The 27,710-nt window shown below is 42.2% G+C and overlaps 1 protein-coding gene across 6 annotated transcripts in view; it reads right to left on the reverse strand.

Moving 5' to 3' along the window:
- FRMD4A (FERM domain containing 4A) overlaps positions 1–27,710 on the reverse strand; it is a 511,564-nt gene that overhangs the window by 4,637 nt on the left and 479,217 nt on the right. For all 6 annotated transcript variants that reach the window (XM_067468889.1, XM_067468893.1, XM_067468890.1 and 3 more), the window contains 8 exons: positions 25,350–25,472; positions 16,879–17,107; positions 16,412–16,468; positions 13,408–13,645; positions 12,067–12,231; positions 8,467–9,326; positions 6,481–6,577; positions 3,904–3,975 (listed from right to left, as the gene is read on the reverse strand). In XM_067468889.1, the coding sequence (XP_067324990.1) occupies positions 3,906–3,975; positions 6,481–6,577; positions 8,467–9,326; positions 12,067–12,231; positions 13,408–13,645; positions 16,412–16,468; positions 16,879–17,107; positions 25,350–25,472 (1,839 nt within the window). In that variant the 3' untranslated portion in view covers positions 3,904–3,905. The remainder of the gene's footprint in view (positions 1–3,903; positions 3,976–6,480; positions 6,578–8,466; positions 9,327–12,066; positions 12,232–13,407; positions 13,646–16,411; positions 16,469–16,878; positions 17,108–25,349; positions 25,473–27,710) is intronic.

Raw genomic sequence — 27,710 nt, forward strand, 5'->3', positions numbered from 1 at the left:
ACTTTTAGAAAGCTGGTGAAAACTTGGCTCTGGAATTTAGCATTCGATGAGTGAGTCAATAATCCTTGAACACACGGACGGATGGTGATGAATTGTGATTTCATTTTGACGACTTGGCCTTATGTAATTATATGATTGTATTTTAATGTATTTAATGTATTATGTATTAGTGCATTATGTGATGTGATGTTTTAAACTATTGTTATGAATCTTTTGTTGTGAACTGGCCTGAGTCCCTCTTCGGAGGTCGAGAAGACCGGTATATAATTAATATGTGTGTGTGTGTGTGTGTGTGTGTGTGTGTGTACACACACACACACACACACACACACACACACACACACCAATCAACCAAGCAATCAACCAGGGGTCGTCAAACTTCTTAAAAAGAGGGCCAGGTCACAGTCCCTCAAACTATTGGAGGGCCATATTGTAATTTGAAAACAACTTGAATGAATTCCTATGCACACTGCACATATCTTATTTGCAGTGCAAAAAAACACTTAAAAACAATACAATAATTAAAATTAAGAACAATTTTAACGAATATAAACTTATTAGTATTTCAAGGGGAAGCGTGGGCCTGCTTTTGGCTGATGAGATAGGGTTGTTGTTGTTGTTGTTGTTGTTGTGTGCTTTCAAGTTGTTGAGCCCCTGGTGGCGCAGTGAGTTAAACCAAAAAGAAAAATGGGTTCCCCTAAAACTGTGGAGACCAATCAGTGGATTTTGGTCTCCGCAGTGAGTTAAACCCCTGTGCTGGCAGGACTGAAGACCGACAGGTCGCAGGTTCGAATCCGGGGAGAGGCAGATGAGCTCCCTCTATCAGTTCCAGCTCCTCATGCGGGGACACGAGAGAAGCCTCCCACAAGGATGATAAAAACATTAAATCATCCAGGCGTCCCCTGGAACGTCCTTGCAGACGGCTAATTCTCTCACACCAGAAGCAACTTGCAGTTTCTCAAGTCACTCCTCACACGACAAAAAAAGAAGAAGAAGCACCCTCTGAGGATGCCTGCCATAGATGCAGGCGAAACGTCAGGAGAAATGCCTCTAGAACATGGCCATATAGCCCGAAAAAACCCACAAGAACTGAGTGATTCCGGCCATGAAAGCCTTCGACAATACAAAGAAGTAGTTGTTTCACACATAGGTCGACCTTGAGCGCGGGCCGGGTAAATGATCTTGGAGGGCTGTATCTGGCCCTCGGGCCTTAGTTTGAGGACCCCTGCTTTAAACAGTCTTAAAAAGTTCGAGGAGACTTGAGCTAAAATATAACTTTCCTCCATGGCTTTCATGTCTTACTATGAATACCTTCCAATCTTGAATCTGTAATTTGATGTCTGCCCAAATTAGTCATGTCAAAAGATTCTGATGCAGAACCTACACAATTTATTAGTCCAGTTCTTTAATTGTTCACCAAGTTATCCAGAATGGCATAGCTACAGATTTTATACTAGCTAGAAAACCCTGTGACAAGCTTACCATGTTGAAAATGACCTGAAGGCACACAGCAGTGCTTCACCAGATTATTTGATGCCCAATACAGAGTGAGGGCCAAATCCTTTGCTCATGATGACGTTTAGTATTTTTTTCCCCTTTTCATCCCAAATGTACCTACCATCTTAACCATAAAATGGTTAAAATAGCTAAAATTTCAGTATAAATCTCTTCTAATGCAGAGGCTTTTAGATGTGGGCAGCATTAAAAACGTTCTTTGGGCTTTTCTAAATACATTATCCAAAGGCAATTTCTCATCATCTTTGAATTCATTCACTTAGCAAACAAACTGGCCAAAGCTGAATCTTAAGAGAAGCAAAATCTTCTCTCTCCCTCTCCCAAAGTTAATGGTATACTCTATTGGCTTTGACAAATGGCAAGCGATAGCTGATAGAAGCTGGGTAGAGACTACATTTTTGGGCAGAGACTACATATTTGCCTACTCTTAGTTCATACTGCATGCCCACTTCCCTTGAGCTTTGCCACCAAATCACTTTCATTACTTCAAAAGGTTGTTACAGATGAGGACAACAATTTTGTATTAGAAAGAAAAGCATGCCTAGAGTAGGGAAAGGAGGAAGAGGGGTAGAAAGATTATTAATATATATACACACATGCATTTTTAGATTGAAACATGCATAAAGTATACAACCCCCCGGTTACGTCAGTTCTGCTGGCTGCCAGTCTGCTACCGAGCACAATTCAAAGTGCTGGCTTTACACTTATAAAACCCTGAAAGGCTCTGGCCCAGGTTATGTGTCCAAACATATTTCCCTCTAAGAGCCGGTTTAAATGTTAAGATCTGCCGGGGAGGCCCTGCTCTTAGTCCCACCCCCTTCATAGGCACAACTGGTGGGGACGAGAGACTTGCTTCCGGTTATATCAGATTGGTCTCCTCTCTCCTGGTCTTTTTTTAAAAAAAGTTAAATCTTGGCTGTGGAAGTAGGCATTTGATGAGTAGAAAATTAAAGTGTAATACTGCTCCGGCCCAGCTTACTTATCCGAATGTATCTCTCTCTACGTTCCACCTCGTAATTTAAGATCTACTGGGGAGGCCCTGCTCTCGGTACCACCAGCGTCTCAAACACGTCTGGTGGGGACAAGGGACAGGGCCTTCTTGGTGATGACCCCCCGCTTATGGAATTCGCTCCCCAGCGAGATTAGATCGCCGTCCTCCCTCCTTACTTTTAGGAAAAAACTAAAGGCGTGGTTTTGGAGCCAGGCCTTTGGCTAGTGGGCCACAACATCACTTTAGGCACTGAACTCAGACAATAGGATTGTTTGAAAATTGGAAATGGCTTTATGACCTGTGATTCTGTGATCTGTTCTATGTGGTTATGTAATTTTAATTAATATCACTGGTTAATTGTTATGTAATGGATTTTATATTGCTGTTTTGATACTGTTGGCATTGAATAGTTGCCTGTGTTAGCCGCCCTGAGTCCCCCCTCGGGTCTATTTCCCCCAAACTCCATCTGAGTTCATATTTGGGCATATGGAATATTTGTGCCAAGTTTGGTCCAGATCCATCATTGTTTGAGTCCACAGTGAACTCTGGATATAGGTGAACTACAATTCCCAAACTCAAAGTCAATGCCCAACAAACCCTTCTAGTGTTTTCTGTTGGTCATGGGAGTCCTGTGTGCCTTGTTTGGTTCAATGCCATAATTGGTGGAGTTCAGAATGCTCTTTGATTGTAGGTGAACTATAAATTCCAGCAACTACAACTCCCAAATGACAAAATCAAAAAATTGGGTTGTTAGATTATGCTGTCCAAATTTGGTCTCAATTGGCCCACTAGTTTTGAGTTCTGTTAATCCCACAAACGAACATTACATTTTTATTTATATAGATGGTTATGTTTTCCTGAAGGACAGATCCAGCCCCTTAACCTTCCACAGTAGCCTACCCCTTCTTGACAGAGAGAGCCACTGAGGGAATCTCAATGGCTTGGAGTCCTATTTTCAATTCTCTGTTAACCCAGCAATAGCATGCTTCAAGAAGCAGCCAGTTGTACCTTCCCTGACTTAGCCCTCAATGAGTTTTCTATCTAAGATTTTTTTAGAATCGGCATTTTAAATCGCTTTAAAATTTTAGTCTGATTGGATCATTCTTGAAACTCGACTGAGGTGGATAATTTGAAAGGATGGGCATTACTGTGATGGTTAGACATATGCTGCTAAAGATGAGCAAATGCCCTCTCAGTAACTGTTTATAATAAGCAATGTTTCAACCCAGTAATTAAACAGTCTGGCACTTATTAACCCGAATTCCCATGCTTTTCTAATTTGGGTCAAAAGCAGTTCCAGCACAGCCTGTTTTACAAAGCAACAACACCGACACACGTAATGGTGGGTTAGAGGGACGGGGGTGGGTTTCAAAATACAAAACATCCCCTCACTATACCTCTATTCATCAGTACTTTGTTGAGTTGGAGACTGAGACTCATCCATAGTGGGTGAGTTGTCTGTTGCATCTCTGAACAGAGGCCAGCCAAAAACAAAACAGGAGAAGAAAAGGAAAGGCGAAATGTTAAGGAAGAACAGTGACACAAACCGTTGTTAAGAGCTTATTAATCCAGAGAGAAACAGCTTGGCAGATTGCCTCGGAAGACAAAAAGAAGTTAGTGACATAAGGAAGTACAGCAGTGCCCAGATAATTTTCAATGGTAAGCAAACAGTATTTTGGTGCACCCCTACAACCAATCTCTAATATATATTTTCTGTTCGTCATGGGAGTTCTGTGTGCCATATTTGGTCCAATTCCATCACTGGTGGAGTTCAGAATGCTCTTTGATTGTAGGTGAATTATACATCCCAGTAACTACAACTCGCATATGTCAAGGTCTATTTTTCCTCAAGAGCGCCCCAGGACAAAATAAACTATACTGCAAATGCTTACTTTGCGTAATGGGGTGAGCCGCCCCTGGCAGTGCCTCCACATTTGTGGGTTATACTTTCGTGGACTATTTGCAAATGGGCAGAATTATGATGCATTTGTTGGGAGGAAATCAAACTGGTGGTTTCCTTGCTCACTGACTTACCCTGGTCAGAAGGAATGGGATGGAAAGCAGGAAGGAGGCTGGGTAGGGCATGTGTGTGCCACTCCACCAGTCTTGATTTCCATACAGGTATTTCTTTAGTGTGTGAGTGTGGTAAATATGGCTTAGGGGCCCAAGAGATCTTCATGGTTTCCCCTCTTTCATGGGGGTTCCTACACTTCAACCCCTGCAAATGTGGAGGGACTCCTGTATGTGAAAATAGAATTTGGATGCTTCTTCTTCTGTGTGAAAACTCAAGAAAGGGGTTTGGAAAAGGTAGCATTGTTCCCAGAAAGACAGAAAGAAACCTGGTACTGTGTTCACAATGTATCCTGGCATGCAAGTAACTGCCTGGCTGAAAAAAGCAGTAATATTGAACATGGTTCAAAGTGCTTCACATGCACCCTTAGTAATCCTGACAGCAGCCTTGTTGATATTATTATCTCCCAGCTGCAGATGGCATCCCAAAGTTGAGACATTCAATCTTGCCACCTAGGGAGTTTTTGGGGAAGGGAATATTAGAAAAATGAGGCAATTTAAGTTGTTTTTCAAGTGACAATTGTGGCCTCTTAAAGTGAAAATTGTTGTTTATGCAGGGATTTGAACTCAGGTCCTGGCCTTCCTCTATTACTCTAGTCACTGGATCTTGCCTATAAGTTTGGCCCCAAGAAATAAAAAAACCCCTATTGTTTAGTGGAAAAATTATAATTTAGCCTAATGGTCTACAATATAATTTATAATTTAGCTTAACGGTCTCCTGAGTCCCCTTGGGGAGATGGTGGTGGGGTATAAATAAATTATTATTATTATTATTATTATTATTATTATTATTATTATTATTACAATACAGCAGACCTGTTTGGGAAGTCGTGAAATACAAATCCCAATGGTTCATTGAGGCACAGAAATAACTTTATTAAGTAGCTAAAATGTTATCACTCTTTTAAAGACATTTTGGAAATACACTTTGATTGGATATGAATCCCTTCCAATTCCCGACACACTTTGGCTTTACCTAAATGACCATTGTGGCTGCAGGTCAGATCAAATGAATGTGAACCACAGAAGAGAAGGCTGAGAGGAGATATGATAGCCATGTATAAATATGTGAGAGGAAGTCACAGGGAGGAGGGAGCAAGCTTGTTTTCTGCTTCCCTGGAGACTAGGACGCAATGGAACAATGGCTTCACACTACAAGAAAGGAGATTCCATCTGAACATCAGGAAGAACTTCCTGACTGTGAGAGCCGTTCAGCAGTGGAACTCTCTGCCCTGGAGTGCAGGGGAGGCTCCTTCTTTGGAGGTTTTTAAACGGAGGCTAGATGGCCATCTGTCAGGGGTGCTTTGGATGCAATATTCTTGCATCTTGGCAGGTGGTTGGACTGGATGGCCCATGAGGTCTCTTCCAACTCTATGATTCTACGATTTCTTTTCAAGGATCCCTCCTTCACTATGTTCCTCCTTTAGAGTTACATCCAAGAGAATTCCATTACAGTAGTTGGTTTCTACAGTAGTTGTGGAAAAGATGACTTTCAGGAGGGAAAAGTGACCTGAAAGGATGTATAATACAGTCCAACAGCAACAAAAAAAACCTTGGTGTCTTGCTTTTTAGGCCTGTTCCTGGGGTTATTTGGGAGCTGATTCAGAAAATGACATTGGATCAACTGCATCAGTTCTAGTTTCTTAGATACGGCTATCATGGTTTTGTATATGCAAGCAAATGGCAACTGATATATGGCACATGTTCAAAAACTAGAGCCAATAGGGGGAAACTGGTGCCATTTCCGGAATTGCCAGGTTAAATATACCCAGGAAAAGGTCTAACATTTAAAACATCAAAATGTCTGTTGGCCAGTGTAATAAACAAATAAGGTTGGAAACTTGAATCCTGCCAAAATCAGAGCATTCTTATGTCCACCCCCCCTCCACTGTCTGAAGACTTACCCGGTCTGCCAGGCTAGGATGTGATGTGGGCTGCTCGGTGGTGTGGCTACCAGCTCACTTGATGGAGTGGAGCTCCTCTGGCTGTGAGGTAAGGCAGCTGGAAAACAATTGAGAAACCAAGTCAAGGGCTGGACAGCAAGCAGTACAGTTGCAACAGACAGAACGGCAACCAAACATGCCTCTTTCTTGAGATAATCTCATAACTGCCAATGCCACAGCTTACCACCACAAGTCCACTTTCTCTTCTTTTTGATGCCAATACATTCAGTCAGTATAAAGGTTGACATTTTGCTTAACACTTTGGTTAATTCCATGAGAATAGAAGGATGGACACCCTATCCCTCCCACTCCAGACAGAGTCCTAAACTGTCACATGCATAGTCTGTGCTTCGTCTGTACTGTTGGTAAGTGCACCAGCTTATTGCTGTTGCCCATCATTGTAATGACTCTAACCCAGTGGTTCTCAACCTGGGCCCCCCAGATGTTTTTGGCCTTCAACTCCCAGAAATCCTAACAGCTGGTAAATTGGCTGGGATTTCTGGGCGTTGTAGGCCAAAAACATCTGGGGACCCCAGGTTGAGAACCACTGCCTAACCCTATGATGGTGAACCTATGACATGCGTATCAGTACTGACACGCATGGCTACTGACACGCATGTGGCCACATACAGAGAAATACACCTTATAAGAGCCAATCTAATTCCATCCTTAAATTTGTAAAATGCTCTACAAATTTAACATCTGCATGTTTGAGCATTGTTCACTCCATATCTCAGCATGGATTATACATTTGTCTTATTTAAACTATAAATATTGCAAAATTATGGTTTTTTCCCCTCAAAGTGACACTCTACCCTAGTTATGCTCAGGTTTTTGGCAAATTTTGACACACCAAGCTCAAAATATTGCCTAACCACTAGTTGCAATTTGGAATAGGAGGTAAACTGCCAGCTTTAGCAATAAATACGGCCCGGGGTCCAGTTTCTCCCCGAAACGGTGTCTTAACAGTTTTTTTCTCTCCAACCAATGCCTTTAGGGAAAACACATGCCTCAATTACATTCCTCTCAAGCTAACAGAAGCAAAATATTGACATACTGTGCCTGAAATGTCTTAACGCTTTATAATGTATGTCCTCATAGCAAAATTAAAATTAACATTCATGTGACGTTGCTCCTTAAAGCAACACCTTAAAGAAGAGACTGCTTTTGGTGAACATAAAACTACTGCTTTTTTGAAAGGAGGTCATCCTTTGGAGTTCATCCCAAGAAAGGAGAAGAACGTTCTCATTGTAATTTGGTACCATAATTGGTTTGTTTTCAGTTTTAACAATATAGTACTATGACGGAGTACTACAACAAGCAGCTAAAGTACCTTACATATATCATCTTGTTCCATTGGTAGAACAAAGCACCATATTGGGTTGTTGTAGGTTTTTTCAGGTTATATTGGCCACGTTCTAGAGCAGTGGTTCTCAACCTGGGGTCCCCAGATGTTTTTGGCCTACAACTCCCAGAAATCCCAGCCAATTTACCAGCTGTTAGGATTTCTGGGAGTTAAAGGCCAAAAACATCTGGGGACCCCAGGTTGAGAACCACTGTTCTAACCCAAAAAAACCTACAACAACCCAGTGATTCCAGCCATCAAATCTTTCGACAATACAAAGCACCATATTGTTAGGCTTGGGAGAGCTCAGGCTGAAACATCTGGCATTACCTGGCCATGGCAATATCCCAACTTTAGAAGGCTCTTGTTGCACCTTCAAATCTGTTTGTATGAACCTAGTTTCTGGTACCGTATTCCCTACGGCTCATCCTCCTTCATGGGGCAAGCACATGGCTCCGTTTCCAAAAAAGCCAGAGCAGTGAAGCATACAGAGATGCAGCAAGCCTTGCCCTTGCATGGGTAGGTGGCTGTGAAGACATTTCTCACTGCCCTACCAGCCTGTCCCAGGAATGCAACATGGAGACAACTCAGCACACTCTCACCTGATGTTGCTTTACACATCTGAGGCATCCTTGTTACCCTGCTGTGAGCCACAAAGGTGCTTTGAGAGGAGGTGCTGTACTGGGAGCTGCTATCCGACGAAGTGGAGCTTGTGTGCGACAAGCGGCTATGGTCTTTGTGGGAGGCTGTGGACCGATGGTACCACAGCCTCAGTTCATCAGACACCACTGTCCTTCCTGACCCCTTCTCGTGACCCTCTCTGCCCAGAGATGGAGTCCGTATGATCTGAGAACGGGAGGGAGTCAATCTTAGAGAGTCTACTTCATCCCCATGCCAGTTCTCCTTGAACAGTCCCCCTGCCGTGTACGAGTTGGATGTTTTAAATTGTGCTTTCACACTATAGTGTCCCTCCTGGTCGTTCTCCAGGCTGCGCACCACCACAGGCGTGGAACTGCCTTCAATGTACAGTGGGTACTCTTTGATCCTGTACTGGGAGGAAGGCTGGCTCTGGCTGTGCAGATAGACTCCATGGTGGCCCGTCCCATTCCTGGCAGCCAGGTTGGGCATGCTACCTGAATTGGAGGAGACAAGATTCCCCGCCGACTTGTGTCTCTGCCTCTGGCGCTCCCGAGCTTTGGAAGGGGAATCCTCAGCCAGCGTGGAATAGTTTGCATTCATCTGAGCAGGATAGTAGTGCTCAGAGCTGGAATGGCTGGTGCAGGAGGAGCAGTCATCCATGGGGTCTGAGCCGTTACTGCTACGAGTCCTGGGGGTGTAGAAATCGGGGCTCCCTGTCTCGTTTTCTGATCCAAGGAGCTTTCCTTGGGATTCTAAGCTGGAGCTTCTGTGTCTAAAGTGCTGTGCTAAACTATGCAATCTGGTAGGGCTGATGTCCACTGACCTGCAAGCACAGAGGTGGGGAAAAGAAGAGTTAGGTGCACGGTACCTTACAAACTGATCTACTGCCTCTAGATCAGTGCTAACATTGAACTACAGCTGCCAGCACCTCCACCATTAGTTATGGTGTGAAATGATTTGAAAGCACACAACAATAACAACAATCCTATCTCATCAGCCAAAAGCAGGCCCACACTTCCCATTGAAATTTATTTATTTATTTATTTATTTACTAGCCGTCCCCTGCCACGTGTTGCTGTGGCCCAGTGTGTTGATCCGGAAAATAATGAGAAAGTGTTGGTTTCTGATATATGTAATTTCTTTGTGCTTGTGGGTAAACAGTATTTCTTGCTGTTTCTTTGTCAGTGTTGATGTGGAGATTGTCTGGTTTGCCCACCCTGGAACATGCAACATATAATTGTCCTTCTTTAGGAGTCCCTTTCAAATCTATGATACTATATCTGTGTGTGTGTGAATCATATCTATCTATCTATATCTATGACTGGTGGCTCTTTGTCAGGAGAGCTTTGATTACATTTTCTTGCCCTGATGAAGGGAGTTGGACTGGATGGCCTTTAGTATTTTCTGTTGGTCATGAGGGTTCTGTGTGGGAAGTTTGCCCCGATTCTGTCGTTCGTGGGGTTCAGAATGCTCTTTGATTGTAGGTGAACTGTGAATCCCAGTGACTACAAATCCCAAATGTCAAGGTCTATTTTCCCCAAACTCCATCTGTGTTCATATTTGGGCATATTGAATATGTGTGCCAAGTTTGGTCCAGATCCATCATTGTTTGACTCCACAGTGATCTCTGGATGTAGGTGAACTACAACTCTAAAACCAAAGGACACTGCCCACCAAACCCTTCCAGTATTTTCTGTTGGTCATGGGAGAACTGTGTGCCCAGTTTGGTTCAATTCCATCATTAGTGGGGTTCAGAATGTTCTTTGATTGTAGGTGAACTATAAATCCCAGCAACTACAACTCCCAAATGACAAAATCAATTTTTTGAGTGAAGGACATACATTGGGTTGTTAGGTGTCTTGTGGCCAAATTTGGTGTCAATTTGTCCAGTGGTTTTTGAGTTCTGTTAATCCCACAAACGAACATTACATTTTTATTTATATAGATTTTTGGTTTAGGAGCTTTATTTTAACTGTTTTGTATTGATTATTTGTTATCGCCTATGTTTATTGATGTACTGTGGGCTTGGCCCAATTCAAGGTACAGGTGCTCACCTACAAAGCCCTAAACGGTTTGGGACCCGCCTACCTGCGGGACCACATCTCCGTATATGAACCCACACGATTCCTCTGATCATCTGGAGAGGCCCTGCTCACGATCCCACCTGCGTCACAAGCGCATTTGGTGGGGACGAGGGACAGGGCCTTCTCTGTGGTAGCCCCCGACTCTGGAACTCTCTCCCCAAGGACATCAGACAAGCCCCAACATTGGCAGTCTTTAGGAAGAGCTTGAAGACCTGGCTGTTCCAGTGTGCCTTTCCAGAATAGGAAACTCCAAGCTTCATGTCCCAAATGCACTTTATTAGAGATATAAGATTGTCTGCACATCACACCTACCTCTAAAATCCTTTACATTTCACCTGTCATGTCCAGCACTTTTAAATTTTATTCATTACATTTGGCCCGGCCTTTAGTTTTAAATGCATCATGGTGTTATTGTTTTAATGTTTTATTGTTATTGCTTTAAGGTTTATTGTTTTGCTTTATGAGTTTTATTGTTGTATTTGTTATGCTGTTGTTTTATTGAGGGCCTTGGCCTTTTGTAAGCCGCACCGAGTCCTTCGGGAGATGTTAGCGGGGTATAAATAATGTTAATAATAATAATAATAATAATAATAATAATAATAATAATAATAATGTAAGCCGCACTGAGTCCCTTGGGGAGATGGTAAAGGTAAAGGTAGTCCCCTGACATTAAATCCAGTCATGTCTGACTCTGGGGTGTGGTGCTCATCTCCATTTCTAAGCCGAAGAGCCAGCGTTGTCCGTAGACACCTCCAAGGTCATGTGGCTGGCATGACTGCATGGAGCGCCGTTACCTTCCCACCGGAGCGGTACCTATTGATCTACTCACATCTGCATGTTTTCGAACTGCTAGGTTGGTATAAGCTAGGGCTGACAGTGGAAGCTCACGCCACTCCCCGGAATCGAACCTGCGACCTTTCGATCAACAAGCTCAGCAGCTCAGTGCTTTAACCCACTGCGCCTCCTTGGGGAGATGGTAGCGGGGTACAAATAAAGTATTATTATTATTATTATTATTATTATTATTAAACATCTGAACTGCTTCTTCCAGGGGGCAGGCAAAAAATAATAAGCCACAAGAAATAGTCCACCTTATAAAACAAAGAAAATCATTTTTCTTCTTCTAGCCTTCCATAACATCAAACAGGCCTAAACTATTTGATCCCATAAAAAGAAGTGATAACAGAAAAAACAAGAACAGTAATTGCAGTGCCCTAATACTACACATAGTCTTACGCAAAGCTCTTCCTCTTATCTAGTTTTAAATTGTGCAGATATTAAATATATAACCAACTAGCATTAAACTGCATGTAGCAGCAACATGGGAAAATAATGGCGAGAAGACTTCCCTGCTGTGTGATTGCTTTTCTTTGACTCCTAGATCACTTGATGAATTGGAAGCACAAAGCAATGGGGATGTGAGACTTCATATCTATAATGGGAAACAAACGGCTAAAACCGTGGAGTGGAAGGACTTACCTAGTGGAATGCACATAATGTGGACTGCGTACCCGTAGGTCTGGCGTTGACGGCATGCTGGACTGGGAGTTCCAATGGGGAAGATTCCTAATGGGGCTGTTTTGCAGAGAGTTGCTCCCTCCACCTTCTGCACAGCTCCCTGTGCTGGGGAACCGCTTGTGACTGCTGGAAACAAAAGGCAATGTGGTGCTCAAGGAGCAATCCCGCTTCATCCTGAATTTGCATTTCGATCTTATTTTGTTTTTGACAAGCTTCTTAGTCAGCATTAACAATTCTTAATATTTACTCTGTCCCAGCAGGGCTTACTTTATATTTATGTATTTATTTATTTAAAACTTTTGTATACCGTTCTTCTCTAACCTCCATAGACGTTCACAGCAAGGATTCAATGCTAACAATAAAACCATTTAAACATAATAAATAACTGGATAAATATAAAATAAGATAAAATAATATAAAACCAGTTCACCAAGATAAAGCACTGGCTGAACATCAAGCAAAAAGTGGGTGCTAGAAACAATATCATACGAAAGCTGACTGGCACAACCTGGGGATCACAACCAGACACAGTGAAGACATCCACCCTTGCGCTATGCTACTCTACTACTGAGTATGCATGGCCAGTGTGGAACACATCTCATCACACTAAAACACTGGATGTGGCTCTTAATGAGGCATGCCGCATTATCACGGGGTGTCTGCGCCCTACACCACTGGAGAAATTACACTGTTTAGCCGGTATTGCACCACCTGACATCCGCCGTGAAGTAGCAGCCAATAGTGAAAGGACCAAGGCAGAGACATCTCCAGCTCATCCCTTGTTTGGGCATCAGCCAGCACACCAACGACTTAAATCAAGAAATAGTTTTCTAAGATCTACAGAGACACTTGCTGAAACACCTCAGCAAGCAAGAGTCCAAAAGTGGCAGGCTAAAACCCAGAGCCTCAATCAATGGCTGATACCCAATGAGAGACTCCCCCCTGGGCACACAGAAAACTGGGCAACTTGGAAGGCACTGAACAGACTGCGCTCTGGCACCACGAGATGCAGAGCCAACTTCAAGAAATGGGGCTACAAAGTGGAATCCACAACATGCGAGTGTGGAGAAGAGCAAACTACAGACCACCTGCTGCAATGCAACATGAGTCCTGCTACATGCACAATGGAGGACCTTCTTGCGGCAACACCAGAGGCACTCCAAGTGACATTTAATCAACTACCAAGTTTGCAAAATTTGTGTTTTTTTTTAAATCTGTTTGTTTGTTTTGTTCTGTTAGAAATGTAATACAATGGCCTAGTTGCTTTTTGAAACTGAACGTCACAATCTTTTCCTGGCTTACCTGGAATGGCTGTGTGAAGAGCGCTTCTTGACCTTCTCGTAAGGTTCGTCCAAGGATGACTCACTCCACATCTTCGGCTTGATAGGGGACTTGTCATAGTCATTCCTGTGGTAGTGCATCTGCCGGAGGCCCTCCAGTGACTGGGGAGGGGGTGGCCTGTTATGCAAGGGCGGGCGTGGAGGGAGGCCTTTGTGAGGGGACTGTAAAGGGGATATTGTGCTGGTAACCTGAGAGTCTTCTGAAATTGGAAGAGAAAACACAAATTACCTTGATTATTTAAAATATAGTACCATTTATTATGTGGGAGGTCCACGTCTAAGAAGCTGAGTCTCTTTATTAAGAGAGAAAAAAGGGGATATAATTAATAATAATAATTTAATTAATTAATTAATTAATTGAGCCCCCGGTGGAGCAGTGGGTTAAAACCCTGTGCTGGCAGGACTGGTTCGAAACCAGGGAGAGCGCGGATGAGCTCCCTCTGTTGGCTCCAGCTCCCCATGCAGGGACATGAGAGAAGCCTCCCAAAAAGGATGGTAAAACATCAAAAACATCCGGGTGTCCCCTGGGCAACGTCCTTGCAGATGGCCAATTCTCTCACGCCAGAAGTGACTTGCAGTTTCCTGACACACACAAAAAATATTTATAGTATTTATATTCTGCCCTTCTCAACTCACAGGGGACTCGGGGCAGATTACAATGTACATATACATGGCAAACATTCAATGCCATAGACCAGGGGTCAGAGGCGGCCCTAGGTAATTTTCAATGGTAAGCAAACAATATTTTGGCGCCCCCCCCCCCCCCCCCACCAACCAATCACTGATATATATTTTCTGTTCGTCATGGGAGTTCTGTGTGCCATATTTGGTTCAATTCCATCATTGGTGGAGTACAGAATGCTCTTTGATTGTAGGTGAACTATACATCCCAGTAACTACAACTCGCATATGTCAAGGTCTATTTTCCCCCAAGAGCGCGGCCCGGGCAAAATCAACTATACCGCGAATGCTTACTTTGCGTAATAGGTTGAGCCACCCCTGCTAGGGGTCCTCAAACTAAGGTCCGGGGGCCAGATGCGGCCCTCCAAGGTCATTTACCCGGCCCTCGTTCAGGGTCAACCTAAGTCTGAAATGACTTGAAAGCATACAATAATAACTACAATCCCATCTCATCAGCCAAAAACAGGCACACACTTCCCATTGAAATACTAATAAGTTTATATTTGTTGAAATTGTTATTCATTTTAATTATTGTATTGTTTTTAAAGTGTTTTTGCACTTCAAATAAGATATGTGCAGTGTGCATAGGAATTCATTCATGTTTTTTTCAATTATAATCCCGCCCTCCAACAGTTTGAGGGATTGTGACCTGGCCCTTTGTTTAAAAAGTTTGAGGATCCCTGCCATAGACACACAACATATATAGACAGACACAGAGGCTATTTAACATTCCACCTTTTCATGAGGATATTCTGGCCACCAGGGGAGCTATTGCTTCACCATCCATTTGGGACACTGATGAAGTACTTCCTCATTCTTTGCATGCTTTTTGGAGATTTTTATGGCCTTGTAAATTAGTTAAATTAGCCTCCCCGCATCAGTGGTACGCATATTTCCTATTTGACAGATGCAATTGTCTTTTGGGCTGCAAAGGTTGACAGCAAGTTACACAAATTGGTCGGAATCTCACTCTGACCAGGGCTGGCTTCGAACTCATGACCTTTCGGTCAGTAGTGATCTTAATGCAGATGACTCCCAACCAGCTGAGCCACAGTCCCTAATAATAGGCTTATGGCTAAAAAAATTAACATGTTGAGATAAAGATTGTGGCGCAGCAGGCTGAGTGTCAGCTGCATTAAGATCACTCTGACCAAAAGGTCATGAGTTCGATGCCAGCCCGGGTTGGAGTGGGTTTCCAACCAATTATGTGTAGCCTGTTGTTGACCTTTGCAACCCGAAAGACAGTTGCATCTGTCAAGTAGGAAAACAAGGTACCACCTTAAAAGTGTAGGGAGGCTAAATTAACTGATTTATGAGGCCATAAAGAAGACTCCAGCAAAGCATTCCAGAGGGGAAGCATGCGGGGAATGCGGAAGTACTTCATCAGTGTCGCAGATGGACGATGAAAGCGACAGCTCCCCGGCGGCCAGAAAAAGTTAAATAGCCTCTGTCTATGTCTGTATATGTTGTATGTCAAAATTGGCATTGAATGTTTGCCATATATGTGTACACTGTAATCCGCCCTGAGTCCCCTGCGGGGTGAGAAGGGTGGAATATAAAAGCTGTAAATAAATAGATAAATAAAAGAAGGGTGAAAGAGAGCTGAAGTAATAGCATATTTGTTGAGGTCAGTTACATGGAAGGTGAATGGAACTTAATCTACATACATATTCCAGCAATTTTAATTGGAAATGAAAAAGATGTCTTTAAACATTCCCCACTGAAGCCAACAGGAAACAGTACATAGTTCTAATAGTATTGGTGGCCCAATACTGTGTATTGTATATATATGTGTTTTTATATTTTTTACTCGGAATATTGTTGTTTTATTGTTGTAAACCGCAATGAGTCGCCGTTCTAGGCTGAGATATTAGCGGTATACAAGTGTACTAAATAAATAAATAAATAAATAAATAAATAATAGAATTTTGTCATTCTTGCTTTTTTAATCGTGTCAGGAGCAACTTGAGAAACTGTAAGTCACTTCTGGTATGAGAGAATTGGTCGTCTGCAAGGACATTGCCCAGGGATGATTTTGATGTTTTTATCATCCTTGTGGGAGGCTTGTCCCCACATGAGGAGCTGGAGCTGACAGAGGGAGCTCATCCGCCTCTCCCCGGATTCGAAGCTGCAACCTGTAGGTCTTCAGTCCTGCCGGCACAGAGGTTTAACCCACTGTGCCACCGGGGGCTCCGTCATTCTTGCTGTAACACAGCCTTCATTTTTATAGTGCTTGTACTGATATACGATAATATGGATTGCTATGTTCCACAAATTTAACATACCATCCTCCAAAACTAGAGCATCCGAGAGGGAACTATCCTCACTGGCAATATTTCCATCTGTGAAGAGAAGACACATAGAAGGATCACTATGGTTGCGTAGTTAAGCGCAAAACCTAAGCATGGCAAACACATGAGAAACTGTAAATGGAAGAAAGAGTTCTGCTGGGTCAGATTAAGGTATTTTTACAGTTTAGCACCCTGTTTCCAACAGCAGCCAGCCCAGCTTCAATGAAACCCAGAAGCAGGACATATAAGCAGCAATGTCTTAGGTGGGATTTGTACATGATGTATCAACTAAAAAGTATGTCATCTGCACAAGATTTAGATTCGGATGCTTCTAGAAACCTTTGTGTGAGTGTTCCAGAAATCATTTAAATAAGAAGCAAAGTCTTCTGCTGGCAAGCCACCAACGTTCTCATCAGACTACCAATAAGGTATTAGTACAATAACATTTCAATCCTGTTTACCATCTATAATCAGGGAAGCTCTTTGCGTTGGCTTCTTTCCAGATTTGATGCGATACTCATTGATGGCATTTTCAATCTCCTGAAGCTTTTTCAGTGCATTAAGGTAGGAGGTTTTCCTTTGTTTCTTCAGCTTCTTGCTGACATTGGGGTCGCTGGCTAGGCGTCGAGCAGCTTCAGTGATCTGCGACTGAATGGCAAATTCCCTCTCCAAGCGTTCCAGCTCAGCTTCCTGTCGAACAAGAAACATAATTTAACTGTCAATGTATTAATCTGCACCTCTTTGGTGCAAAGCAGAGGCACTTGACTGACAGCTGGCAAATTCAGCTAGTATCTTTAGATATAGCTACGTGAAAGAAATATAACACATTGAAACAGAATTACTAGAACAATTTCAGCTCAAGTAGCCTGGTCTTGTTGTTGCAACCCAGAGTAGGAAACTGGACCCTCAGACAACAATCCACCACACTTGACTTCAGGAAAACAATCCTTTTTTATTGATGAAAGATGAATACAAAATAGAGGAAATATGCAAAGGTAAAAAGTCACAGTAAAAATCAGCAACAAGAAATGTCCATAAACAAGATCATAAAACCCACAGCAAAACTGCTGAATCCTGGAACCTGTTAGCAATCCAATAACCGTACTTGGAACAACTAGAAAACCTCAGAGGAACAAGGCCACTTGAATCAGGAGACCTGCAAAAGCTTGCACATGAATCTGGAACGATACCTGGTCTGAAGCTGCATTCAGGCCAGGCATACTTAAGGCCAAGAAATCTATTGCGAGACACGCCTGAAGTTTTTGTTTGCATTTCTCTCAATCTAGCTGACCTACGTAAACTTTGTGCTTCTCCCCGGCTCTGCCAAATCTGCCCCTGCCTATCCTAAGACTGGGAGGAAAAGGGAGTGAAACTTCTCCGCTCGGCTCGGATGATTTACCAGCTGTGCTAAACCTCCGGCCTACCAGCTGTGAAATTACCCGCATACAGTAAATAATAAAAAGGGATTGGTTTAAACATTCTGTTTAGACTCTTCATAGTGAGTGGAGGCACTGGCAAGTTCTGTACTACTTCAGAAATTAGTCATGTTTGTGGTTCGTTCCTACAAATGCATCCTCAGTGCTGGCAAAGAAGAGAACAACATTAGCCATCTCATTGCTGCTGCTAAAACAACCTGTAAGGAATTCAACAAGAGAATTCTGTACCAGTCTAGTAAAGTCTAAGATGAGCCTTGGATATTTATGTTTTTTGGTCTTTCTTTTATCATATTTTTTAACCATTAATTACAATGGTTTGGATTCAGATTTCAATATGTTCAAGTGGGCTTCCCAATTTTCTGAAATGCCTCCACCAATCTGCATGATTGGTATAATTTTCCTAAGAATAAAACTTAACATAGGATACTTCAAATCCCATCAATTTTAATGGTTCAATGCATTGTTTAACATGCTGAATAATGAATTACATTTTGGGACTATGCTTTTGACCTATAAAGCTCTATACGGTTCTGGCCCAGCTTACATGCCTGAACGCATTTCCCACTACATCCCGTCATGCAGTTTAAGACCCTGTTCTCGCTCCCGCCAGTGTCGCAAAGACTTGTGGCGGGGACAAGAGACAGGGCCTTCTCGGCTGTAGCCCCTGCCTGTGGAACTTGCTTCCCAATGAGGTAAGATGGGCTTCATCCCTCCTGTCTTTTAGGAAGAAATTGAAATTATGGTTCTGGGACTAGGCTTTTGGACAACAGGCATAAATAGCACTTTGGATATGGAATTTGACTGGAATGGTGATACGGCGGTTAATACTGTTTTTATTGTTTTAATTAATGTTATATTTATTGTTTTAATTGTTGTTATATTAGGAGGGAAGCAAATTCCCCACATTGCAGTTACAAGGTGCATGTGGAAAACCACTTTGGAGCCATTCCTGACCACATTTAGAAGCTTCGTGGATAGAGGAGGCTCTCAGCTTCAGACATTGGCCCACTATATAGCCCCCTCCTTACACACTGAACTTAAAATAAGACTAGAATGGGATAGAAGAAGGCTAGAATGGGATTGAATGCTAAGAATTGACCTTTATAAAAATATGCAGAGAGAAGTCTTATCTCCATTTACCTGCATATTCACACTAAAAAAACTGAGTTAATCTCTCTTCAAGATAAGAAGGCTTTTTGCAGTAATCCTTCAAGATACCTTAGCTTAAAAACTTCCCTCGCCGTGAGTGATGAATCAGCACTACTTTCAATCTATAATTACTATTCTATTCACATTATATTTTAAAGGCTAGGCTTTGAAGATTTCACAAGGTCTGTCAACAGTGAATTTATTAAAGGTTCGGCACAGGAAGTTTTAAGCCTTAGGTTCTGCTCACCCGCACTGTTTGCGCTCTCTCTCCTCTGCAAAGGCAGAGAACTCAATAACAAATAAAGCTTCAAAAACTAAGGGACTGATACGGCATCTTAACTCTCATGACAAAAGGAACTGTCCTACTCTCTGAAAGGAATTTCTAAATTTCTGGGTGTCAAAACAGTGGTGATGTCCCCTAACTCCTCAAAGTGAATCTCAGCTGATCCGTGAATTCTACAAAAATCCATAATTCTCGTCCCCAAACTTGCCCTCAACTTACTTGCATGTAGCCGGGGGGGGGGGGGGGGGGGGCTTTTCCCACAGTGGTCCGCGAGAAGGCCTTACTGGTACATGGCATGGTGGTGTCCTTGTCTGCGTCTGGGCCCTTGACACACTGTCTTTCCTTTTCGGTGCCCCTGGTTTCATCCTCCAGTGCCGGGAGAGGAAGGGAGTGCATCAACAGCCCAGGCGCCAAAGAGAATGGCACTGCACCACAGACCATTCAGAGGCCGCAATAGGCCTTTGCACCAGTGCACTCGGCAGGCCTTCACACCTGTGCATTGAAGTCTCACCACACTTGTGGCTGGGAGTGGAGTGCGTCGAGCCCATCGGCTGCCTTCTGGGACTCTCTGGATCCAGGTAAACAACAACTCCCATTTGAAAAAGGGCAATCATTCCCCAATCCCTGCCTCTTTGCACAGTTGGGCACTTTGGCTCTATGTGCCAAGTTTAGTCCATATTCAGCGTTGGCTTGGTTCAATGCCCTCTGGATAAGAGCGCAGTGCGACTCCCAGATCCAAGGTCAATCACCCCCAATCCCCGCCTGATGACTGATCAAGACCAAACTTGGCACACAGAGCCCCCATGACCCACTCTACATCCTGGTGCACTTTCGAGGAGGACAGACCATGGATGATGGCACTTCAAGTACCTCCATTCACTTCCCAAGACTGCTGCAACCCTCATCTAATGACCGATTGAGACCAAACTTGGCACACAGAGCCCCCATGACCCACTCTACATCCCAGTGTTGTTTGGAGGAGGACGGCCGATGGTTGATTGGATTTGCAGTATCTTCACTCACTTCTTGAAACCACAGCGACACTCATCCAAATACCAATAAAGACCAAACTTGGCACAGAGAGCCCCCATGGCCAACTCAACATTTTGGTGAGGTTTGGGGGAGAACAGACTATGGATGATGGGACTTCAAGTACCTCCATTCACTTCCCAAGACTGCTGCAACCCTTATCCAATGACCGATCAAGACCAAACTTGGCACACAGACCTCCCATGACCCACTCTCCATCCTGGTACAGTTTGGAGGAGGATGGACCACAGATGATGGGACTCACAGTGCCTTCACTAACTTCCTGAGACCACTGCGAGCCATATAAATAACTGATAAAGACCAACCTTGATATACAATTCCTTTCTCAAATAACCTGGGAAGCGCTGGGTCCCCAAGCTAGTATGTTAATAAAGTTCAGCAGACAGTGCTGGAGTCTTACGTGACTTTAAATATCTGGTTGGATGGATGGCATTTACCATCTTACATTTTCCCTAATTTAAAAATGTGTTGTGAGGGAGAAATAGGAAAATCCCTCATATAACCAGTGCACCTTAGAAGAAGCATCTTAGAAGCAAAAACAAAACAAAAACAAACAAAACAAAACAAAAAACCCTCCCATATTTATCCAGGAACATTTCAATTTTTATGGAGATGAAGCATGGTGCAAGTCACAGAGGCCGAAATGTTGCAAGCGTTCAACTCCAAGCAGCTATACATTCAGGAAGATGCTTTAGGCAAACAGCCATCTTTCACATTCAATGTTTCCATATTCATAAGAACTTCCTTTCCAGCTTCGGTTTAAGACCAAATGATGAGTGAAGCCCCCTGCAAGTGGCAGAGGTGATTCAAAATCTGGTGGCTTCTGTGATTCAGTCAAGGACAATGTTTAAAATGGTTTGTGTGTATTTTATGTCTTTCATTTGGCATTCTGTGGTAATTTCCTGGTGAAAGCATATTTTGGGGGAGCTGATTGGATCAAGCAATGTTAGGAAATTTTATTCAAGACAACTCTGCAAATATTCTAACTACCTAGTCATACACTGTTGAGCATGTTAGAAAATTGTGCAGCATCTAAATGTTGTTGAATTTTTTTGTCATGCCAGGAGCGACTTGAGAAACTGCAAGTCGCTTCTGGTGTGAGAAAATTGACTGTCTGGAAGGACGTTGCCCAGGGGATGCCTGGATGTTTTTGATGTTTTATCATTCTAGTGGGAGGCTTCTCTCATGTCCCCACATGAGGAGCTAGAGCTGATAGAGGGAGCTCATCCGCCTCTCCCCAGATTCGAACCTGCGACCTGTCAGCACAGGGGTTTAATTCACTGTGCCACTGGAGGCTCTTATGTTGTTGAATTGTAACTCCCAGCATTTCTCAGTGTGATAAATACGATGTGAGGATTGAATGAAATTGGATGATTGGAGTAAGTTTGAGGCCAAAACTGAATGATGAAAAACTGCAAAAGGAGGTGAAGAATTCATGAATTGCTGAACTGTGATTTAAAAGTTGCTGATGAGAACTGCTGACATTGTTGACCTGTTGAACCGTGGTTAAAAACAACATGTTTACATAGTCAAAGACAATGATTCTTTAAGTTAAGGAAGTCAACACAATGGTTCCTTCCGTTAAGAAGGAAAACCAACATCTGTCCAAAACTGATGGAGTCAGCATGTTTTAGCTGGTTAATAAGTTAATCAATCTGGAAAAACAGCAGCAAAAAAATGCTATATAAGAGGTCTTTTTTACTTTTCAAAAGTGTGGCAGACTGCAGAAATGCAGTCTGTACATTTGCCTCTTTGAAAGAGGTATATGTTGGAGTGCTCATCTCCATTTCTAGGCTGAAGAGCCACTGTTGTCTGTAGACACCTCCAAGGTCATGTGGCCGGCATGACAGCATGGATGGCCACCTGCAGGGGTGATTTGAATGCAATATTCCTGCTTCTTGGCAGGGGGTTGGACTGGATGGTCCATGAAGTCTCTTCCAACTCTTTGATTCTATGATTCTATGAATGCCATTAACTTCCTGCTAAAGCAGTACCTATTGATCTACTCACATTTGCATGTTTTTAAACTGCTAGGTTGGCAGAAGCTGGGATTAACAGCAGGAGCTTACCCCCTGCTCCCTGGGTTCAAACCGCCAACCTTTTGGTCAGCAAGTTCAGTAGCTTAGCAGTTAGCTTAGCATCGGGGGGGGGGGTGTCTCTGTAAAGTGCCTGATATACTCTGTCTCACTAAAAACAGAATAAAAGAACCCTTTTAATGTTTAAAAATTATTCATAGCATCAGCACTGCCTAGGGCTTCTGGATGTTGAAGTTCAACAAAAAAGAACTACATAATTTCTGACCCTGTAAAGCAGGGGTCCTCAAACTTTTTTAAAACGGAGGGCCAGGTCACAGTCCCTCAAACTGTTGGAGGGCTGGATTATAATTTGAAAAATACATGAATGAATTCCTATGCACACTGCACATATCTTATTGGCAGTGAAAAAAACACTTAAAAGCAATATAATAATTAAAATGAAGAACAATTTTAACAAATATAAGCTTATTAGTATTTCAGTGAGAAGTGTGAGCCTGCTTTTGGCTGATGAGATAGGATTGTTATTGTTGTGTGCTTTTAAGTAGTTTCAGACTGAGGCTGACCCTGAGCGAGGGCCAGGTAAATGACCTTGGAGGGCTGTATCAGGCCCCCGGGCCTTATTTTGAGGACCCCTGCTGTAAGGCATTGAATTCTTTTCTAGCATTCTCACTTTCAAAGAAACCCACCCTCACTATTTTACTGAATATATGGCCATGTTAAAACACGTCTTCCTTCTCTCCCCACCTTTTGTTTGGCTCTCTGAACTACACCAACTACGACCCACAACAGCATACAAACATTGAGAAAAATTAGCCCTCATACACACATGCTTGCATACACCAATTCACAGATTTAAGTCAAGTAAATTTTGACAATGAGGGCTTTGTGAGAATTCTAGCCCTGCCTTTTGGGTGTTACATGGTTGTTTTTATAGAGCACAGCACCTACATAAAGGAGGACACTGTAAAACAAACACACCCAGTCTAACTTAGAGAAATAAAAATCAACTTTTCTTAGAGTCAGACTGGGTTAGAATGAGGCTTTCATTGTTTAGGAAGGTATGGGAGAGTACAGTGCCTTTGGTCTGCAATCACAGGTAAACAATAGAAGCTATGATATCCATGCTACTGGGTGTGAACAGATTTATCCTTGCCCATTTTACTTTCCTTTTGCTATTGGTAAGCAAATTGGAAAAAATATATATTATGAGCTGAAAACATCCAGTAAAATATCCAATTTAATAACGGTTGACCCAGATGACAGAGATTTAGAATTTAGATTTTCTGTTTTCATTTGGATGCATGATCCAGGATAGTGGATCAAACTCTGGAGACTTAAATTTGGATCTCTGCTGAACCAAAGTCCGTTCCTCCTAGTTTGGACCTGGACTTGTTTTTACATAAAATGAAATAATTCCATTCATGGTGTACGTAAGAAGAGAAGGCAATGACTGATCAAATATGAGCCAACTTACATGTATTCAGATCAACACAAACCACAAGAAATGTAAAGGGAAAACAAAACAAAACGACTGATTTCTGGGTGGGAATCAAAGATTTGTAGAAACAGATTAGTCAGTTTCAGACACAAACAAGCTGATGATCTAAGTTTTCATTTTCAGAAATTTCAGTAAAAATAGGATTCTGACATCTCTTAGCAGCATCTTACAGAGAGAATTAAAGCCAAAGGATATTCTGCCACCATTCTGGCTGCCCAGTGACAGCTTTTATAAAAGGGCAGTTATCACCTTCCAAGATGAATTTCTTACTCAAAATATATTAAAAATAAGAGACCACCTTAGATGCTCCCATGGAATCATTGTGAAAAGGTCCTTTAAAGAGATGCGGTGCCAAACCCCTCCTGAAAAACTCTCATTCCAAAAAAGGTCAAACAGCAACAAATGGCCCTTCCGCTCAAACTGAATCCCTTCAACCTCCATTGACAACGCACCAGGAGCTCACACAGAGGTCGATATCTGCCTCCGATAATCATCCAAAATCACCGATAACAAGAACCGAAGAACAGTTGAAAATAAATGAGGAGTGCAACCAAGAGCTGATGCCGGAGACGACCTCAGAATCATCTCAATACTCTAGCATCAATGGGAAGGAAGGCCCTCTAGCCCTTAGGTCCAACTCCTGTAAGGACTCGAAACAAGAGGTGCAGGCCATAGTTCACCTCACAGAATCCTCCACCCTTGAACAAAGACCAAGGAAAAGAAAAAGGACTTTGGGCAAAATGATTAAAGGTATTAAAGGCATAAATGCCACCCGGAAAGAGGAAAAAGAATCCTAAGGGCCAGATGAAAATCTCTCCTTATCTAAAAAACGATCAGATCAGAGTCTCCCAAGCTGAGAGCCAAGAACCTGATGAATCCTCCCAACAAGTTGCCCGAAACAATCAGGATTCCTCAAATTTAGGGAATCCTGGGATCAACATGACACAAAATCCACGAGAAACACCAGAGTCCCCAAACAACAATTATACTCAGCTGAGACATTTAAGCTCTAATGGCATCACTACAAACAACCTATTACCATCTACACAACAATTACAAGAGGTGGGTGCAAACACGAGGAGTAAGACATCCCAAACATGGTCCCATAGCTCAGCAAAGGGGACCACATCCCACCAAAAAAATGGTTGTGTAATCATGGATGCAGATAAGTGAACTAAAGGCACCCAATGATAACAATTGATTCCAGATCCTGGCATAAAATGATGCCCCAAAAGAAACATAGAAGAGGACTGGATCTGTTCCTCCTGAACATGATCTGACTTCCTTCCTATAGAATGCCCTTCCAGATGAGATTGGTTGACAACCTTCCTTTTTAAACAAACTTTTCCTGGCTAATGCAGCTTTGTTTTTAATCATAATTTTAAATTAAACACTTTACTATACATTGTTTTAGTACTGGCAATATAAAATTGGGTCGAGACATCTGATAGACTGACAGACAAGCAGGTAGATCCCTTACCTCTCCTTTTGGCAGGAGTTTCTGTTCATCCAGTTTAAAGGAAGTACCTATTCTTCTTCGCACCATTGGGGGCTCTTCCCCTGGGTCGAGGGGGTATTCTCTTGGCAACTTTCCTGTAAGTTCCTGAAAACATATGTAAAACACTAGAAGTTAGCTGTGTGAGAATAATTATATGCACCAAGTGGATCTTATACAAGTAACAGCATAGCATAAATACAGTCTTTGCTCTTTGACTGACTGACAAATATTCAAATTGATTTTCAATACACTGATTTCATATTTAGTGAAACTGCACTGAATTGCTGAGATACTAAAATGACTAACACAGTAAACTCATCAGCTTTCTGAGATACATTCATTGAAGTCATAATGATGGTGGTGAACATTTTCTTTGGAAATCCAGCTTCAAAATTCTTCCATCCTAATTCCTCACTTCCTTCATTTCTGCGTTCACAACAATGCCATTCTCTAAGTATAGGAATTAACCCACTTGTTCTCACCTCCATGTGAAACAATCCCTAAAAATGCACAACTATACGTACTTGTATCCATCCCCTTAGCCATGGCTCTGTCTTCCTTTACTCCCTTTCATTGTGTCGCCCAATCATTTCCTTAAATTTAGATCAAAATTTTATTTTTTCAACAGGAAAGTCTTGTAGTTTTTTTTTGTTACTCTGTAAAATACCAGTTATTTGGTAGCACTATCTAGTAGGTATGTGCATTTTTTCAGAAGTCCCTGTAAGTTTCGTAAGTGTTGTTAGCATTCCAAAATTATCACCTTCAAAACATTAGAAACACTTTAGCACCCCAGTTCTGTAAGTACTTTAGAATTATTTTTAATGGCTTGCACATGCCTACTATCTAAATCTAAATACTGTATTTACTCGAATCTAATGCTCACATTTTTAAAAACGAAAATTAGGGTGCACATTAGATTTGCATAATATGGTAAATACCTTTTTGAGTTTCAGAGTATTGAAAATTAAGATGCGCATTAGATTTGATGGTGCATTAGACTTGAGTAAATACACTAGTAATTTGAAAAAGGTTGGCTGAATTATTGACTCTAAAGATTTTGCAGTAATAGTAGTTGATGTACTACTACTACTACTTCTAATAAAACAATACCTTTTTATATTCACGTGCTATATACTCATTCAATTAAAATAAAGGCAATTTTGGGTTCATAGAAGACTTTGAATTTATGCTTAATTATGCCATGCTAAACTGAAAGGGTTTTGATGGCATGTGCAGGACAGCTGGTTTACACAGGGATGTAAAGACATTTGAATGCTACCATGATGGCACTGTGGTAGGGAAAAGCCCTACGCGTGTGCAAAAAAAACTTTTCCCCAAAGTTGAAAAGAGGCTTTGTATCCTTCCTACAACACTAGCATTAAGAGATTCCAATCCCAAATCTACAAAAACCACATAATGGTGATTGACCCTAATGTGTACTGACAAGTGAGGTTCCACATAGCCCTCCGCTCAGCTCAACAGAACATTTTCACTCCTTTCCTCTTCCTAGATTATCCAGAGAGGAGGTCAAGGCCTTTTTACTGCTTAGACTAAGCATTTAAACACAAATTAGATACTGTGCTGGATTGCTAGTCTGCCAAATGGAAACCTATCAAAATACACAGATAATGCAGACTTATATAGACACATGTATATGAAATCCACTAGGTGACTTCAGTGAATGCAGACCACAGGCACATCCACTGTGAGCAAAGCTCCTATTTACCAAGGCTTCTGGGAACATGGCAGATTCATATTTCTAACTCAGGGGTCCTCAAACTACGGCCTGAGGGCCAGATACGGCCCGCCAAGGTCATTTACCCGGCCCTTGCTCATGGTCAACCTATGTCTGAAACTACTTGAAAGCACACAACAACAACAACAATCCCATCTCTTCAGCCAAAAGCAGGCCCACACTTCCCACTGAAATACTAATAGTTTATATTTGTTAAAATTGTTCTTCATTTTAATTACTGTATTGTTTTAAAGTGTTTTTGTACTACAAATAAGATATGTGCACTGTGCATAGGAATTCATTCATGTTTTTTTTCAAATTATAATCTGGCCCTCCAACAGTCTATTTATTTATTTACATTATTTATATCCTGCCCATATCAGCCCGCAGGCGACTCAGGGCGGTCTACATATCGGCAAAATTCGATGCCATCAATACATACATTCAAAAAGCAAAAACAATTAAGTGCATTTAGACAAAAAAAGAGCTATATCCTCTCGTTCCAATCCTCATCCGTTTCATCGTCTTGGCCGTTCCTGGGTCATTCTCCATCTCAAGCTTGACTATTTATTCACAGTTTGAGAGACTGTGACCTGGCCCTCTGTTTA

This window comes from Anolis sagrei, chromosome 5 (assembly GCF_037176765.1).
Source record: "Anolis sagrei isolate rAnoSag1 chromosome 5, rAnoSag1.mat, whole genome shotgun sequence".
In the NCBI taxonomy this organism is placed as follows: domain Eukaryota; kingdom Metazoa; phylum Chordata; class Lepidosauria; order Squamata; family Dactyloidae; genus Anolis; species Anolis sagrei.